Source organism: Drosophila montana, unplaced genomic scaffold (genome assembly GCF_035044405.1).
Source record: "Drosophila montana isolate Dmon_TW-CO22-7 unplaced genomic scaffold, ASM3504440v1 contig_402_1, whole genome shotgun sequence".
Classification (NCBI taxonomy): Eukaryota; Metazoa; Arthropoda; class Insecta; order Diptera; family Drosophilidae; genus Drosophila; species Drosophila montana.
Genome location: NW_026998739.1, coordinates 2551368 through 2563642, shown reverse-complemented (window position 1 = coordinate 2563642; position 12275 = coordinate 2551368). Strand labels below are relative to the sequence as shown.

The following is a 12275-nucleotide window of genomic DNA, read 5'->3' as shown; positions in this document are numbered from 1 at the left end:
TAGTTTCGACCAATACGGAATAAAGTATACATACATATACTAAATACTGTAATATTGAAGCTGTATATTTTAGTGAAGAAAACTTCGCCACATAATTTGTGAGAGTTTTCGTATGAATTGATATTATTAGATATATTTTGTTTCGAACTTGAATACTATGCAATTCAAGCTCTTCACTTATATCTGTTTGATGTTAGTCGGAGACATATGACATGATATAAGATATATGTTAAAACGATTTGAAGCAATTAAATATTATTGCTCTATATCTATATCCAAAAGCTCCCAACATACCAATTTAACATGTTGAATAAATGGGATTCTTAGCTTATAGAATATTATATCTAAATCTCTTTCAGATGACATGACATTTAAGGCTATATATAATATATGTACTGTTCTATCTTAAACTTAGATCTATAAACCTATTTCTATATATATATATATATCTATAAATTGAAAAACAAATTTCTCACACTTAAAACGAACATACTTAGTTGGTAATTTTACTTTTAAATTATTTTTTGGTGTAATTTAAATATTTTCAATTTTGTACAGATCATAATCTATTGTTATGGTCGTGTAATCGATAATAATATAAATAAGATAATAATAATGAATATGATTTTATATATGTATATAACCAGCAAAATAAGGCTAATAAAAGTACAAATGCAAATCTTTCGCGGATAAGCCTCTTAATCTAAATCTTAGACAGATGAGATGGTATTAAAATGTACTTACCTTAACGGCAAACATATGGGGGAAGTTGTAAGCACGCCGGAACTTCGGTACTGGTAGCCACAATTACAAGTCAATTGGAAGTATTCAACCACTTTTGTGCTGCGAGTGGCAACAAAGTGTCTCACTAAATGGCTTGCTAATAACCCGCAATTATTTTGCCATTGTTGAGAGCACTTCCGAGTATTTCACCCTCGGCACACGCCCACATGGCCATGCGCCAGGCGTGTGGGCGTATGGGGAAGAGGGCGTGGCCGCAGCCATAGTCGTGGACTATACTTCAACCCTATGGAAATGTCGCAGTTTAACCTGATTAGTGCCTACTTTTTGTTGGTCCTCAATTGGATTTGATTGCTCGACGGGACGCGCCCCCATAAACTCGACGGAGGCAAGAAAGTTTTAACTTTTAAGATCCATTTTCACATGAGTTTTTATTGAAAGCATTAATACTAAGCTGGCTAACACATCAATAGAACTATGAAAGAGAGTTATATACTCGCCGAGAGATAGGGAGAGAGTTCTTAAAATGGAAGTACTCGAATACAATCACTATATTTTAAATATTAATAATATTTTAATGTATGTATATATGTATATGTGTATATACTTAGCTTAAATGTAACTGTGACTAGAACTGGCGCTCAATTCAAATGATCATTATTTACAGATTTATAACGTTAATTGTATAGACTCGAAATTGTGAGTGTTATGCAATAAATACCAACATAAACTGAGAAAAATCTGAAAAAAAAAATAAACAAAAATACCAAATAACTTAATTATTGAATTATTAGTAGAAAGCTTTCTGAGTAATATGAAATGTTTAGAAAGAAAAAAAGTAATTATTTTTGCATTGGTATTTTTTGTATTTTTTGGTATATTTTGCAGACTTATAACGTGTTTTGTATGCACGTTAAATCGTATGTGTTGTGCACGGAAATACCAAAAAGACCTAGAAAATTATCAAAAGTGTCAAAATATACCAAGAAAAATACCAAGTATAAAGAAAATATGGATTTATCTGGTAGTATGTTAGGCTATTGATTGTGGATATCAGATTTGATTTAAGTATAAGGTAAATTAATAATCTTTGTAACCTTAAACTGATGAGTGTGGTATTTTTTATATTGCTTGGTATTTTTTGCACACCAACTGTTATAATTGGTCTATTGATTGACAATGTTCACCCACTTACGGCCTATGTTAGCTGATATAGCTTCGAGTCACCCACAATGTCCACATCGCTGGAATTATCATCATCTTCGCTGTCCGCCTCCAGATCGGAATAGTCATCCGTGGAGTAGCCATGCTGCAGGAAGCACATTTGCAACTGCTGCTGCTGACTAGTTGCCGGTTGACCCAAGCCCGATGCCAGTTTGGACTTGGAATCTGTGGAGGCCGCTGCTGGGCTGGTGATGGCATCGCCTTGCTGTTTGCTGCCCGGCTCGGTGCGTGAGAAGTCAACGGGTTCTGCGGGCAGAAATTTGCCAAAAAGTTGTACAACTAATTTGATTTGGGCCAAAAACTTAAAGAAAACTTTCATCAAAAGGCTGCAGGCTAATTGGCCAAGAGCATGAAAGTGCCAAAAAGTTGTACAAAGAAAAGTTTTCATAAGAAAACTGGCTTCTGTCCACTCACCATTGGCCGTGTCGCGTCGTCGCAGCTGCTTCTTGTGCTTCATGCGACGATTCTGGAACCACGTCTTGACCTGCGTCTCGCTCAGACCCAGCGCCGTTGCCAGCTCGACGCGCTCCGGCGTCGACAGATATCGTTGCGCCTCGAAACGCTTCTCCAGACCCGACAGCTGCGGGTCACTGAACACGGTGCGCGCCTTGCGCCGCCGGCAATGCCGCAACGCATTCACGCCCATGCCCAGGCCGAGGGCCAGTTCGGGCACACAGCCGGGCGCACCGAAGAAGGGCGCTCCTCCAAAAAGGCTGGCTGCAAAAGTGAGCTTCACATTAATTGCATTACACGCACAGAGTTTTGGGTTCCATAATTGAGTCGTGCACTTGCTCCGACAAAACTTTTGGGTGTTGCTAATGGCCATTGACACGAACGTACCTTGGGACAAAAAGTAGGGATCCACTGACTTGTACGTGCCCGACGATGGCGACAGATAGCCGAGTGTCATCTGCAAGAAGCCATGATCGCTATAGCCAGCATTTGGATAAAGCACACCATTCGGACCACTTGATGCAACCGGCGGTGGTGGTGGTGCCGGTGGTGCAGGTGGTGCTGCTGCTGCTGCAGATGCCATTTGCTCGGCAGTTGGTCCAGAACTCGAATGGGCATAGTGGGCGGCAGCAGCCCGTAGCTGATGATGTGTACTATAGTTGTGAATTTGTAGTTAGGAGCTGGGTAATCAATCGCATTATCTATATTTTTATCTACCTATACCTATCTTTATTATATCTTACGTACCTATCTTTATTTATAATCAACATCATTAAAATTTCAGCTATTTAATTCTCTTTAGGACTCGATCTTTAAAGAAAACCTTTCTATATAGTATAGTTTTTCTTAAGCTCACTTTATAACCATAAGGCTTTGCATGTATAACACATAACCGAGGCTTCAAAAGTGAGCTATAAGAATAACCCATCTATTCAAATAAAAATATCTTATAGTTTTATTTAATAAAAACTTTACAAGTATAGCTAAGTAAACCCGAAGTTGAATTGAATATCTGAATATTTATCGACTCTCATTTTATGAGGCTCATCTTTAGCTCTTTCATATTCCACCCTTGAAAAAGTTACTTAATTATATGCACGATATGTTTATATATTTGATCTGGTCGAGGAGTTGAGTACGTCTGTCTGTCTGTCAGTTCCTATGCAAATATGTATCTCAGCTTTTAAGTTATTTTGAAGAATCATATAGAATCATATCCCACTTTATGCTACAGGCTCTACATATGGCAAAGTCGGCCAAATTGGATGAAAATATCATTTAGTTCATTTAAGAAAACTAAGCAGAAAATGTAGTATTTATATGGAAATATCTGTGTGTGGATAGGTATAGGAACATTACGAAAATAAGATATATGTCTGCAAGGGTAGTTATTCTATCTATTTTTAAATATATTTATATACTTTTAATAATAAATCCCAGCATATAAATTATTTTATAATTGTTCTTTAAAAACACATGATTTTTAGAAGACAGACATATTTATTTTTTGAAAAATTTAAATATAGCCAAACTTATTTGATTAATCATGGGTTCTTAGTAGTTTGGATTGTAATATATTGAAAATATAGGAAAACTGAAATGATAAAACTTGTGTTTCTAGTAGTTCGGATAGTTAGATCTTGAGATAATAACGATACCTAATTTATTTATTTCAAAATTGTAAAATGATCTACACCTAATACCATTTTAACTGAAACTGAACAATGCTTTATCTTGTGAGATTATCTTTGGAAGCTAACAATTTCAGACTGGAAAATTAAAAAATCAAATTAAAATTCAATTGCGCTTAAACGTAATCCAAAAGCTTAATCCAATTCTATCACGCCCATTTCTGCCTAAGATAATCCAAGAGCGTCTACATATTTGCTTAGTATTTAAAAAAAATGTCTAAATTTGCTAAAGGGAAGATATATAATGGCTCTGTAAAATCAACATTAATTTAGCATTACCAATTTTAAGCAGGTAAAATATTAAATTTACACTATTTCTTAATTTTAAAAATTATTTAAGCTTTGGCAATGAAAACCAAAACGAATTATATATTGAATTGCTTTTAAAATTTTAAAATTACCTACACCTAATACCATCTAACCGAAGTGAACTGAAGAACCCTAATTGTAATAGATGTTGTCATTGCAAGCTAACAATTTCTGACGGAAAACTTTAAAACATAAAATTAAAATTCAATTCTGCTTTTAACGTAATCCGAAAATATAATACAATTATATCACGTCCATTTCTCCATTATTTATTCCAATAGCTCCTTATAGGACTTTCTACATATTTGCTTAAGATTTGAAATCAATTTCTAAGTTTGCTATGAGGAATATATAAGCATGAATTAAAAGCGCTGGGATTTTGTCAGCATTGCCAATTTTAGACAAAATATAAGATTTACTTGTTTTTTGTTTTTTTAGATTTAGCAATTTTTAAAACCCGAATTGAATTGCAGAAGGGCACAGAGCATTTCATTAAATTCGTATATATTCGTGTATATATTCATTTTAAAATCATTTTCAATCTTGACACTAACCGTTGACTGTGCATGGACTTGACGTAATCCTCGCTGGGATAACCCGACGCCGAGTGGTTCGTTGGGCTGCTTGTTGGGCGTGTGGATGCCGTCGCTGTTGGATTTGTTGGATATCTGTTATTGTCATATGCATTGGCACTGGCACTGGCACTGGATAGGGTATTTGATATGGATATGGAGCTGGCACTAGAGTTGCACCTGGCACTTTTCACTGCATATTTGTTGCACTTTTGATTGTGGCTGCTGTTGTTGTTATTGCTGTGGTTGCTGTTGTTGGTGGTGTGGTTGTTGCTGGCACTATTTAAATTTTGAAATAATATATGCTCAATCGAAAATGGCGTTTTTGTGGTTAGCATTGTGGTCGTTGTGGCGGGACTCTTACTGCTGGCAACAGTTGCCGCCGTCGCCGCCGCCGCTGCTGCTGCTGCTGCCGCCGCTGCTGCAGTTGCAACTGGGCTGATGCTGTTCTCATTAAGCGTTGACATGTCCTGCTTGCGTTGCGCTTTGTCCTGGTATGTCCTGGCCGTTGCCGTTGCCGCTGCCGTCGCGCTTATGTTGTTTACTCGTTGACGGTCGCGTTGAGTTTGCGGCAATCACCGCACATCAACCAGCAAATCGCTCTAAGCGATGCTCCCGGCTCGAGCTGCACGGCACGGCACGGCAAGGCACAGCACAGCACAGCACAGGACATCCCACCCCCAAAAGCGGGCAATGCAGTTGCGGTTCGCTGCTGCTATTGCTGTTGTCGCTTAGGCACCCAAAAATATATATATATTGGTGTGTGTATATGTATATGTATGAACACACCCCCATTTGCATGTGTAGCATATATGGTTGTCTCCCTCGCACAAAGGACAATGACGACAGAATGCAATTTAGCCATTTGCACCGCTTGATTTTGGACCATAATGCTGGCATTTTACCTATAAAACTATATATGTATAAATATATATACATATACAGATATATATATATATATTGACATGTGTGCATATAGTACTCTGATATGTTGGCTCTTAACTGTGTTATGGTTATGCACTTGCTAAGTTTAATTGGACCATGTTAACCGCAAATAACTCGCTCGCAGTTGCGGTCGCTGTTAGCGTTGACGTCGACGCCGACTGCAGCCGCCATTTTGCCCATAATTAACGTGTCATGGCCGCCATTGTGTTGTGCATGCATTAAATTCATTAAATGCCACAATTATTATAATTAAGTTATCGATTGATGGCGCAACTGTGCGCCTGTTAGCTACCCATACAGATAGACAGATAGATAGATAGACAGACAGACAGGCGGGCAGGCAAGCTGCCAACGCGGCGTATGCGTAATTTAGCGCACAGCTGATTGTTAGAGGAAAAACGCTTGCATGCACAACTGTACCACACCATCTACTTGAGTATAATGTAGGTATATTACGCATTAGCCTGGAGCTTTCAAATATTTACGCCCTGAACCGACCCGCCCCTAGCTCTTGTTCTAGACCGTCTCTAAGCTCTGACAATTAGGCAAAAAAATACTTGGCCGTAATTTAATAATTTGGCATAGCCATACACAACCCACCCAGACAGCAGCAGCCCACAATACCACTTCGCGGGGGGTGTGTCCTGGCGTCCTGCTGTAGCCAATCAGAGCGTTTTGCGCTCTGGGGTTGCCGCAACAAGCAGCTGTTTGTCCTTATCCCACGCGCAGTCACTATATGGCAATGGGGCAGTTTTATAAGGGTTGGGGTCTTGGGGATGTGCGAGTGGGTGTGTGTGTGTATGTGTGCGCCTGTGAAAAACAATAACGACGGCAACGAGCTGGCAAGGATACTAGCATACTGCGCGTGTGTGTATGTGTGCGATGGATGCGACCAAAAAGCAAGACAAATTTGCTCGTTTTATTAATAAAATAAGTCACGCAAAGTAAGTCGAACATCATTATTAGGTTAAAGCCCTAAAGCGGACGCATTAGAAGTACGTATGTACACACACACACACACATGCGTGAGTGTCTATATGGAGTATGAGAGCATAACTGTGCTGCCAACTACACTGACATCAAAGAGTTGACATATAATACGAGTGTTCCTTAAGAGATGACTTAAGACAGTTGATCGACAATATCATATTGGTTATATAAATCAAGGTTACAGCCCAGTTTCGTTTAAGCCAAAATCTTTTTGCTTCGAGTAGTAAAAAAATTATTTACGCTCATACTTAACAGTACAAGTAATAAATTTAACATGATTAATAATATTAAAAATAGTTGTAATAGTCATAATAATAATAATAATAATAATTATAATTATAATAATAATAATAATAATAATAATAATAATAATAATAATAATAATAATAATAATAATAATAATAATAATTATAATAATTATCGTAGTAATAATAGTAAAATTAGTAATAATAATAATGGCCCGAATAATATTGATAATAAACATCAGTTTTAACATAATTATAATAAACAATGATAATATTAATGAAAATAGCTAAAGGAATAATACTAACGAAAATAATAATAATAAAATTAGTATTTTATAATAATAAAAATAATAATTAAAAATACTCATAGTTATAATTGTAATAGTAAGAATCATACAAATAATAATAGCAAAATTAATAATTAATATAGTAGTAATAATAATAATCATAGCATTCATATTAATAATAATGAGAGTTTTTTAATTATATCTTTAAAAATGATAATGTTAATAAGACAGGCAATATTTGAGAGAGCCCAAATATTCAACTTACTCATTTTTTAAAAAATATTGTAAGCTGAAATATGTAAAAAAATTTTGTAATGTAAAAACATTCATCTAAAACCTGGGCTTATCGTTGTGGAAGCATTGTTTTAAAACCTGAACGATCAAATTATTTGAGAATTTCAAAAAAATTTTGCCGTCTGCAAAATCTCGTATACATTTTTTTTTAATTTCTAACTTTAAGCTTCCTTTCTGTTAAAAAAATAAATAATTCTAAAATGTACTACTTTCGTTCATAAAACATTTGAATTTCAGTACTTACCCAATTTCTAACGGTGTAATTGTGACATGCAATTAAGTCGCTTTAGCTAAATCTCTGGGCATTATTTTTAGGAACAGGTAACTTTAGCCTGCATTGTGGGCGTATACTGAAGCGTGGGCGTTGGCTGTCTACTGGCGTCCTTAGTAACTGACACAAGCTGCTTGTTGGTGGCACTTAAACTGCGCCCCGGAACTGACATCTTCAGTGCCTCGGCTCCATTGTTTTCCCATTTGACGTGAACGTGCGGAAGAGCTTACAGTATGTGTTAAATATACATGTCTAAAGGTCTGTCCAACAGACTCAAGAACTTCCACTGCCCTTTATTATCGATGCTCTGTGTAGTTGCGGCACAGGAATCAAAGTTTGGGAACATTTTGTGGAATTCTATTTGAATCGATGGAGTTGCACGTGCCCGTCAGACGTGCTAAGCCTAATTTTTATAATAATAAAAATCAGGCATCGTATTGCAAGGGCACTTTGCGGTTTGGAGAGGGAGGAAGATCGACGCCCGATGCCTGTCTTCTGGCAATTACAACATTTTGTGTCAGTTTGCATGGCAAATCCTTTTGTGATGCGACGTCCTCTCATTACCTTCTGCATTTTTTTTTTTTTTATTATAATTCCCTGAAATCAAAGCTGAAGTGTGTCAAAGATCAGGTTACAGACGGCGGCTTCTCAGATGCTCGATTGCAGCATCCGCATTTGAGTTTGATTCTCGGTAAATTAACTTCTGAAACGAGCAACATAAACCTTAAGTATACAGTTAGCTAGGGGTACTTTGTTTATGCCAGGGCCAAAGGGCCGCGCCACAAGTGGCAACATCCTTGCTTTAAGGTCAAAGGCGGCACTTCCCTGATATTAAATATATAGGCTCTATAAGGGTTTGTTATTTATGTGCTTTTTTTAAAGATATAATGCTATTCTAAGATGTAGATCTTTTGTTTACTCAGATTCGTATCGTATTTACGATTTATCGTTGTTAGAATATTTTGTAACACTTTTCTATAGAAGCTTTTAGCTGACTTTAACTTTAAAAGTTACGACATATCAGATGAATGATTAACCTCATATTCTATCGAAGGTTTTTTATAAATATAATAAAAAAATGTACTAAGCATAAGTCTTTAAGCACGAAGAGTCCTGGAAAGGATTTAAAAACAAGGTAATTTTCATAAAAATTCTTTTAAAGCATGGATTTAAAGAGAAAACTATTCTTAATCTGAGTATGCCATACGAGAACCTAAGCACCATATTTGTATTAACTAGGTGATTAATCTGCGAGAAATAACATATAAAAACTCGACTATTTATCAATATTTAAAGACTTTGAAGATATGTGTGGGAGTTATCTATAAATTTTAATATACCGATGTACATATGCTTTTGCCAGAACCTGCCTTTTGAATTTGAAGTATAAAGCTCTTCTAATCTCCTAGAGCAACTACATCATGCGACCGCGACTACATCAAGTCGTCAGCTGATATTTATCAGAAATCCTTAATAAGGTCAGAGATGACTCTTTGTGGTTATAACATATATTGTTTAGCGAGTATAATAAATTTTTAAAAATGTTTAAGTAGTTTCATATTGAATTTCATGTGACTTTTTCCTTAATTCAATACTCTTGCAGCCCAGTGAGAAAATTTCAATATTTCCTAGACACAAAATGTATGCCAGATGGGGCTGTTTCAATCAGTTTATGAATAATCTGCTTAATTATATTATACAGCAATTGAATCGCTTCCATTAATTTCACATATTCCTAATTGTAGGTTCTCCATTTAAGCCGTGGAAGCGTTGTCAATTAATAGCCGGGTGGGACCATTTGTCCGCCCTTGCACTGATTCAAAGTTTTTCCACGTTCTGCGCCACTTTTCAGTTGCAGGAGTTCCAGGACTTCGGCTACAACGGGGTTTTACTTATTAAAAGCCTCTTGTTGTTAACCAAGGCACAGTAACCTTTTGCCCGGTTGCCCTCCGCCCAAACAATTAGAGCAGTAACAAATGCAATTACCAGTTCAACCTACTCCGACCCACCTCCAACCCCTCCCGCCGCCGTCACCCTCTCCCGACAACGTACACGTTCCCTCTGCAGCACAACACAATTGCTCTCATTGGCAACAATTGAGCCGCAGAGCCGAGAGCCAGAGCATATCCTGCTCGACCTGCCACCAACAAATACAAAATGAAAAAAAAAAAAGTTTGCCAAACGCGTGCCACATATTAAATTACATCGAAATATGTGCACATGAGTGTGTATGTGGGGTGCGGGGCAGAGCGGGGAAAGTGGCAGCCTGTAATTTGCTGGCATTTTCTCAATGATTTTATCAGCACCCCGAACACAGATATATTTTGTTATTTTGATATATTTGTTTGATTCGGCCGTGTGCTATTTGATTTAATTTGCAGCGCGTAATTGTCATAAAATTTGATTTACCAAATGTTTTCTATTGTTAACTAAAGGGGTTTCGTGGAGAGTTTTGGCTAACATTTAAGGGCGTGGCAAGGCCTATTCTGAGCATATTTTCGATTTAAATGTAGCCTAGGCACACAATCAAAGAGCCAAAAAATAAAGCTAGTTGATCATTTGTGAACTCTAGGCGAAAGGTGTTTAATAAGCGTGTAATATAAGCCAAATATATAGATATGTATATAGTAAAAAGGATAAATATCTATACTACACATTGTAAGCTTTTACTGCATAAAATAGCTGTGATATAGTCGTCCGATGTTGACAATAATTTGTATTATATTGGATATGGTAAGGAATATAAAGGTGTTCTATACTTTAATTTGAAAAACTTCATTTTTTTAAATTTATTTATTACAGCAAAGTGATTAATGGGTAGCTCTTGAACTTGACGAACTTAATTTTATTTAATAAACGTTCCTGGCCAAATTTTAATGATGCGAAAATGTTAAGGCAGTCTGTAAGTCACGCTAAGTGAAAGCCTGTTCGGCGTGCTCAACAAGAAGTCATCTGATTTGACCAGCAGAAGCTTTTCATGTTTATTCTCGAATAATTGCCAACACGTGCCCTATCAGCGTCAATCAAGCCGAAACAGTGAGCACAGGGGGCAGGGTCATGGGGTGTAAGGGTATGGGCCGTAGGAAGCGCAGCAGGATGCAAACGTTTTCACACTTATGCACAGCATTTAGTGCATTCTTCAAACAACCCGCATATATACCTTATGTATATTTATGGTATATACTCACTCAGCGGTCCTTAGCTACCTGTTTGTCGGGTGGTTGTTGTTGCTGCTGCTGCCCTTCGTGACCTTTCGCCGTTAAGTAGCCAGCTATATGGCGGCTATTGCTGCCTTTGTCGTCTGGCTGTTGTTGATGATTTCATAAGGCGATAAGGTAGCCATTGTCATTCAAAGCAGCGTCTCACGCTGAGCGTTTCTGTGGCAATTTAATCAAATTAGTTTTCTCACGTGTTGTCCTTTTTTAAACCGCCCCGCTCACAGCAGGCTGGTTAAACACATCCCAGTTAATCAAAAATTTCATAACAGAGGGAACTCAGGTGTTGCACAAAAAGCCCTTTATGAATAAAAACTGAGAACAATGACACGAGTTATTGTAGAAAGCGCTTAACAAGCAAATTAAGATTCATTATTCAGTTGGGCCGAAGTCCCGGCGATACTGCAATGCCGGGCCAACCCGTGACAGAGGTGGAGCAAGCCCCTAGCACTCCGTCTGATTCCAAAAATCAGTTTAACATTTGTTGTTCTCCAATGGAGAGACTATCAGATGTTAAGCTGATAAGAACAGATACTACACTTTGATCTTAGCCATAAGGCCGAGAAGCGATAACTTGCAATGAATAAATACCCAGGCCTCTATGTAGCCACAGCTAAAACCAGTTGCGAATTATAAGCGAGACACGTGTGTGATGCTAGTGGTGCCTACTTAGGGGTAGCGCCGTGTACACTGTTGCCTACTTAGGGGAAGCGCCGTTGCCTACTTTAGGGGTTCTTCAGGTGCAACTCCAATCATATAATTCACAACCAGTTCAAGCATTGCTTGAGGTAGAGTCAAGGTGTTTGATTGGGTTAATTCACTCTGGCTTCTCTTCAGTTGTCGAATAAATCTTTCGCCTTTTACTAAAGATTTCCGTGGAGAGGAGCACTCTAATGAGTCTTTTTGCAGTGCCTGGTGACTTCTGTTGCCGGGCCAATTAAAAATATATTATGCACTAACAAGTCGAAGGTGTCCGACTACCGTATCTGTATTAGTTTATCGTAGCTACATATATCATAATATACACAATAAATACCC

At 37.4% G+C, this 12275-nt stretch overlaps 1 protein-coding gene and 2 non-coding genes across 4 annotated transcripts; 1 reads left to right on the top strand and 2 right to left on the bottom strand.

Annotated features, from left to right (window-relative positions):
* Positions 1 to 1178: 1178 nt before the first annotated feature.
* On the bottom strand, positions 1179 to 8350 carry bsh (brain-specific homeobox). 2 transcript variants are annotated; one of them, XM_064698129.1, is made up of 5 exons: positions 4973 to 7193; positions 2806 to 3071; positions 2380 to 2682; positions 1937 to 2211; positions 1179 to 1482 (listed from the first exon to the last, which is right to left on the bottom strand). In XM_064698129.1, the coding sequence occupies exons 1-4, from the start codon at positions 5455 to 5457 to the stop codon at positions 1940 to 1942; spliced, it is 1326 nt and encodes a 441-aa protein (XP_064554199.1). In that variant the 5' UTR covers positions 5458 to 7193; the 3' UTR covers positions 1179 to 1482; positions 1937 to 1939. The 2 variants fall into 2 exon arrangements, with proteins under 2 accessions (XP_064554199.1, XP_064554200.1); XM_064698130.1 differs by lacking the exon at positions 4973 to 7193 and adding an exon at positions 7996 to 8350 and having other exon boundaries at positions 1180 to 1482.
* Positions 8351 to 11612: 3262 nt separating this feature from the next.
* On the bottom strand, positions 11613 to 11808 carry LOC135439548 (U2 spliceosomal RNA). Its single transcript, XR_010438083.1, has one exon. It is a non-coding gene; the product is annotated as a U2 spliceosomal RNA (small nuclear RNA).
* A 246-nt stretch (positions 11809 to 12054) lies between these two features.
* Positions 12055 to 12168, top strand: LOC135439542 (U5 spliceosomal RNA). The gene has a single exon (XR_010438076.1). It is a non-coding gene; the product is annotated as a U5 spliceosomal RNA (small nuclear RNA).
* The last annotated feature ends 107 nt before the right edge of the window (positions 12169 to 12275 follow it).

Excerpts from the sequence above, each read along its gene's own strand:
- bsh (XM_064698129.1), bottom strand. The coding sequence starts at position 5,457 with ATGTCAACGCTTAATGAGAACAGCATCAGCCCAGTTGCAACTGCAGCA. Across the intron at positions 3,072-4,972 it reads AAGTCCATGCACAGTCAACG|TACACATCATCAGCTACGGG; the intron begins GTTAGTGTCAAG and ends TCACAACTATAG. Across the intron at positions 2,683-2,805 it reads TCCCTACTTTTTGTCCCAAG|CCAGCCTTTTTGGAGGAGCG; the intron begins GTACGTTCGTGT and ends TCACTTTTGCAG.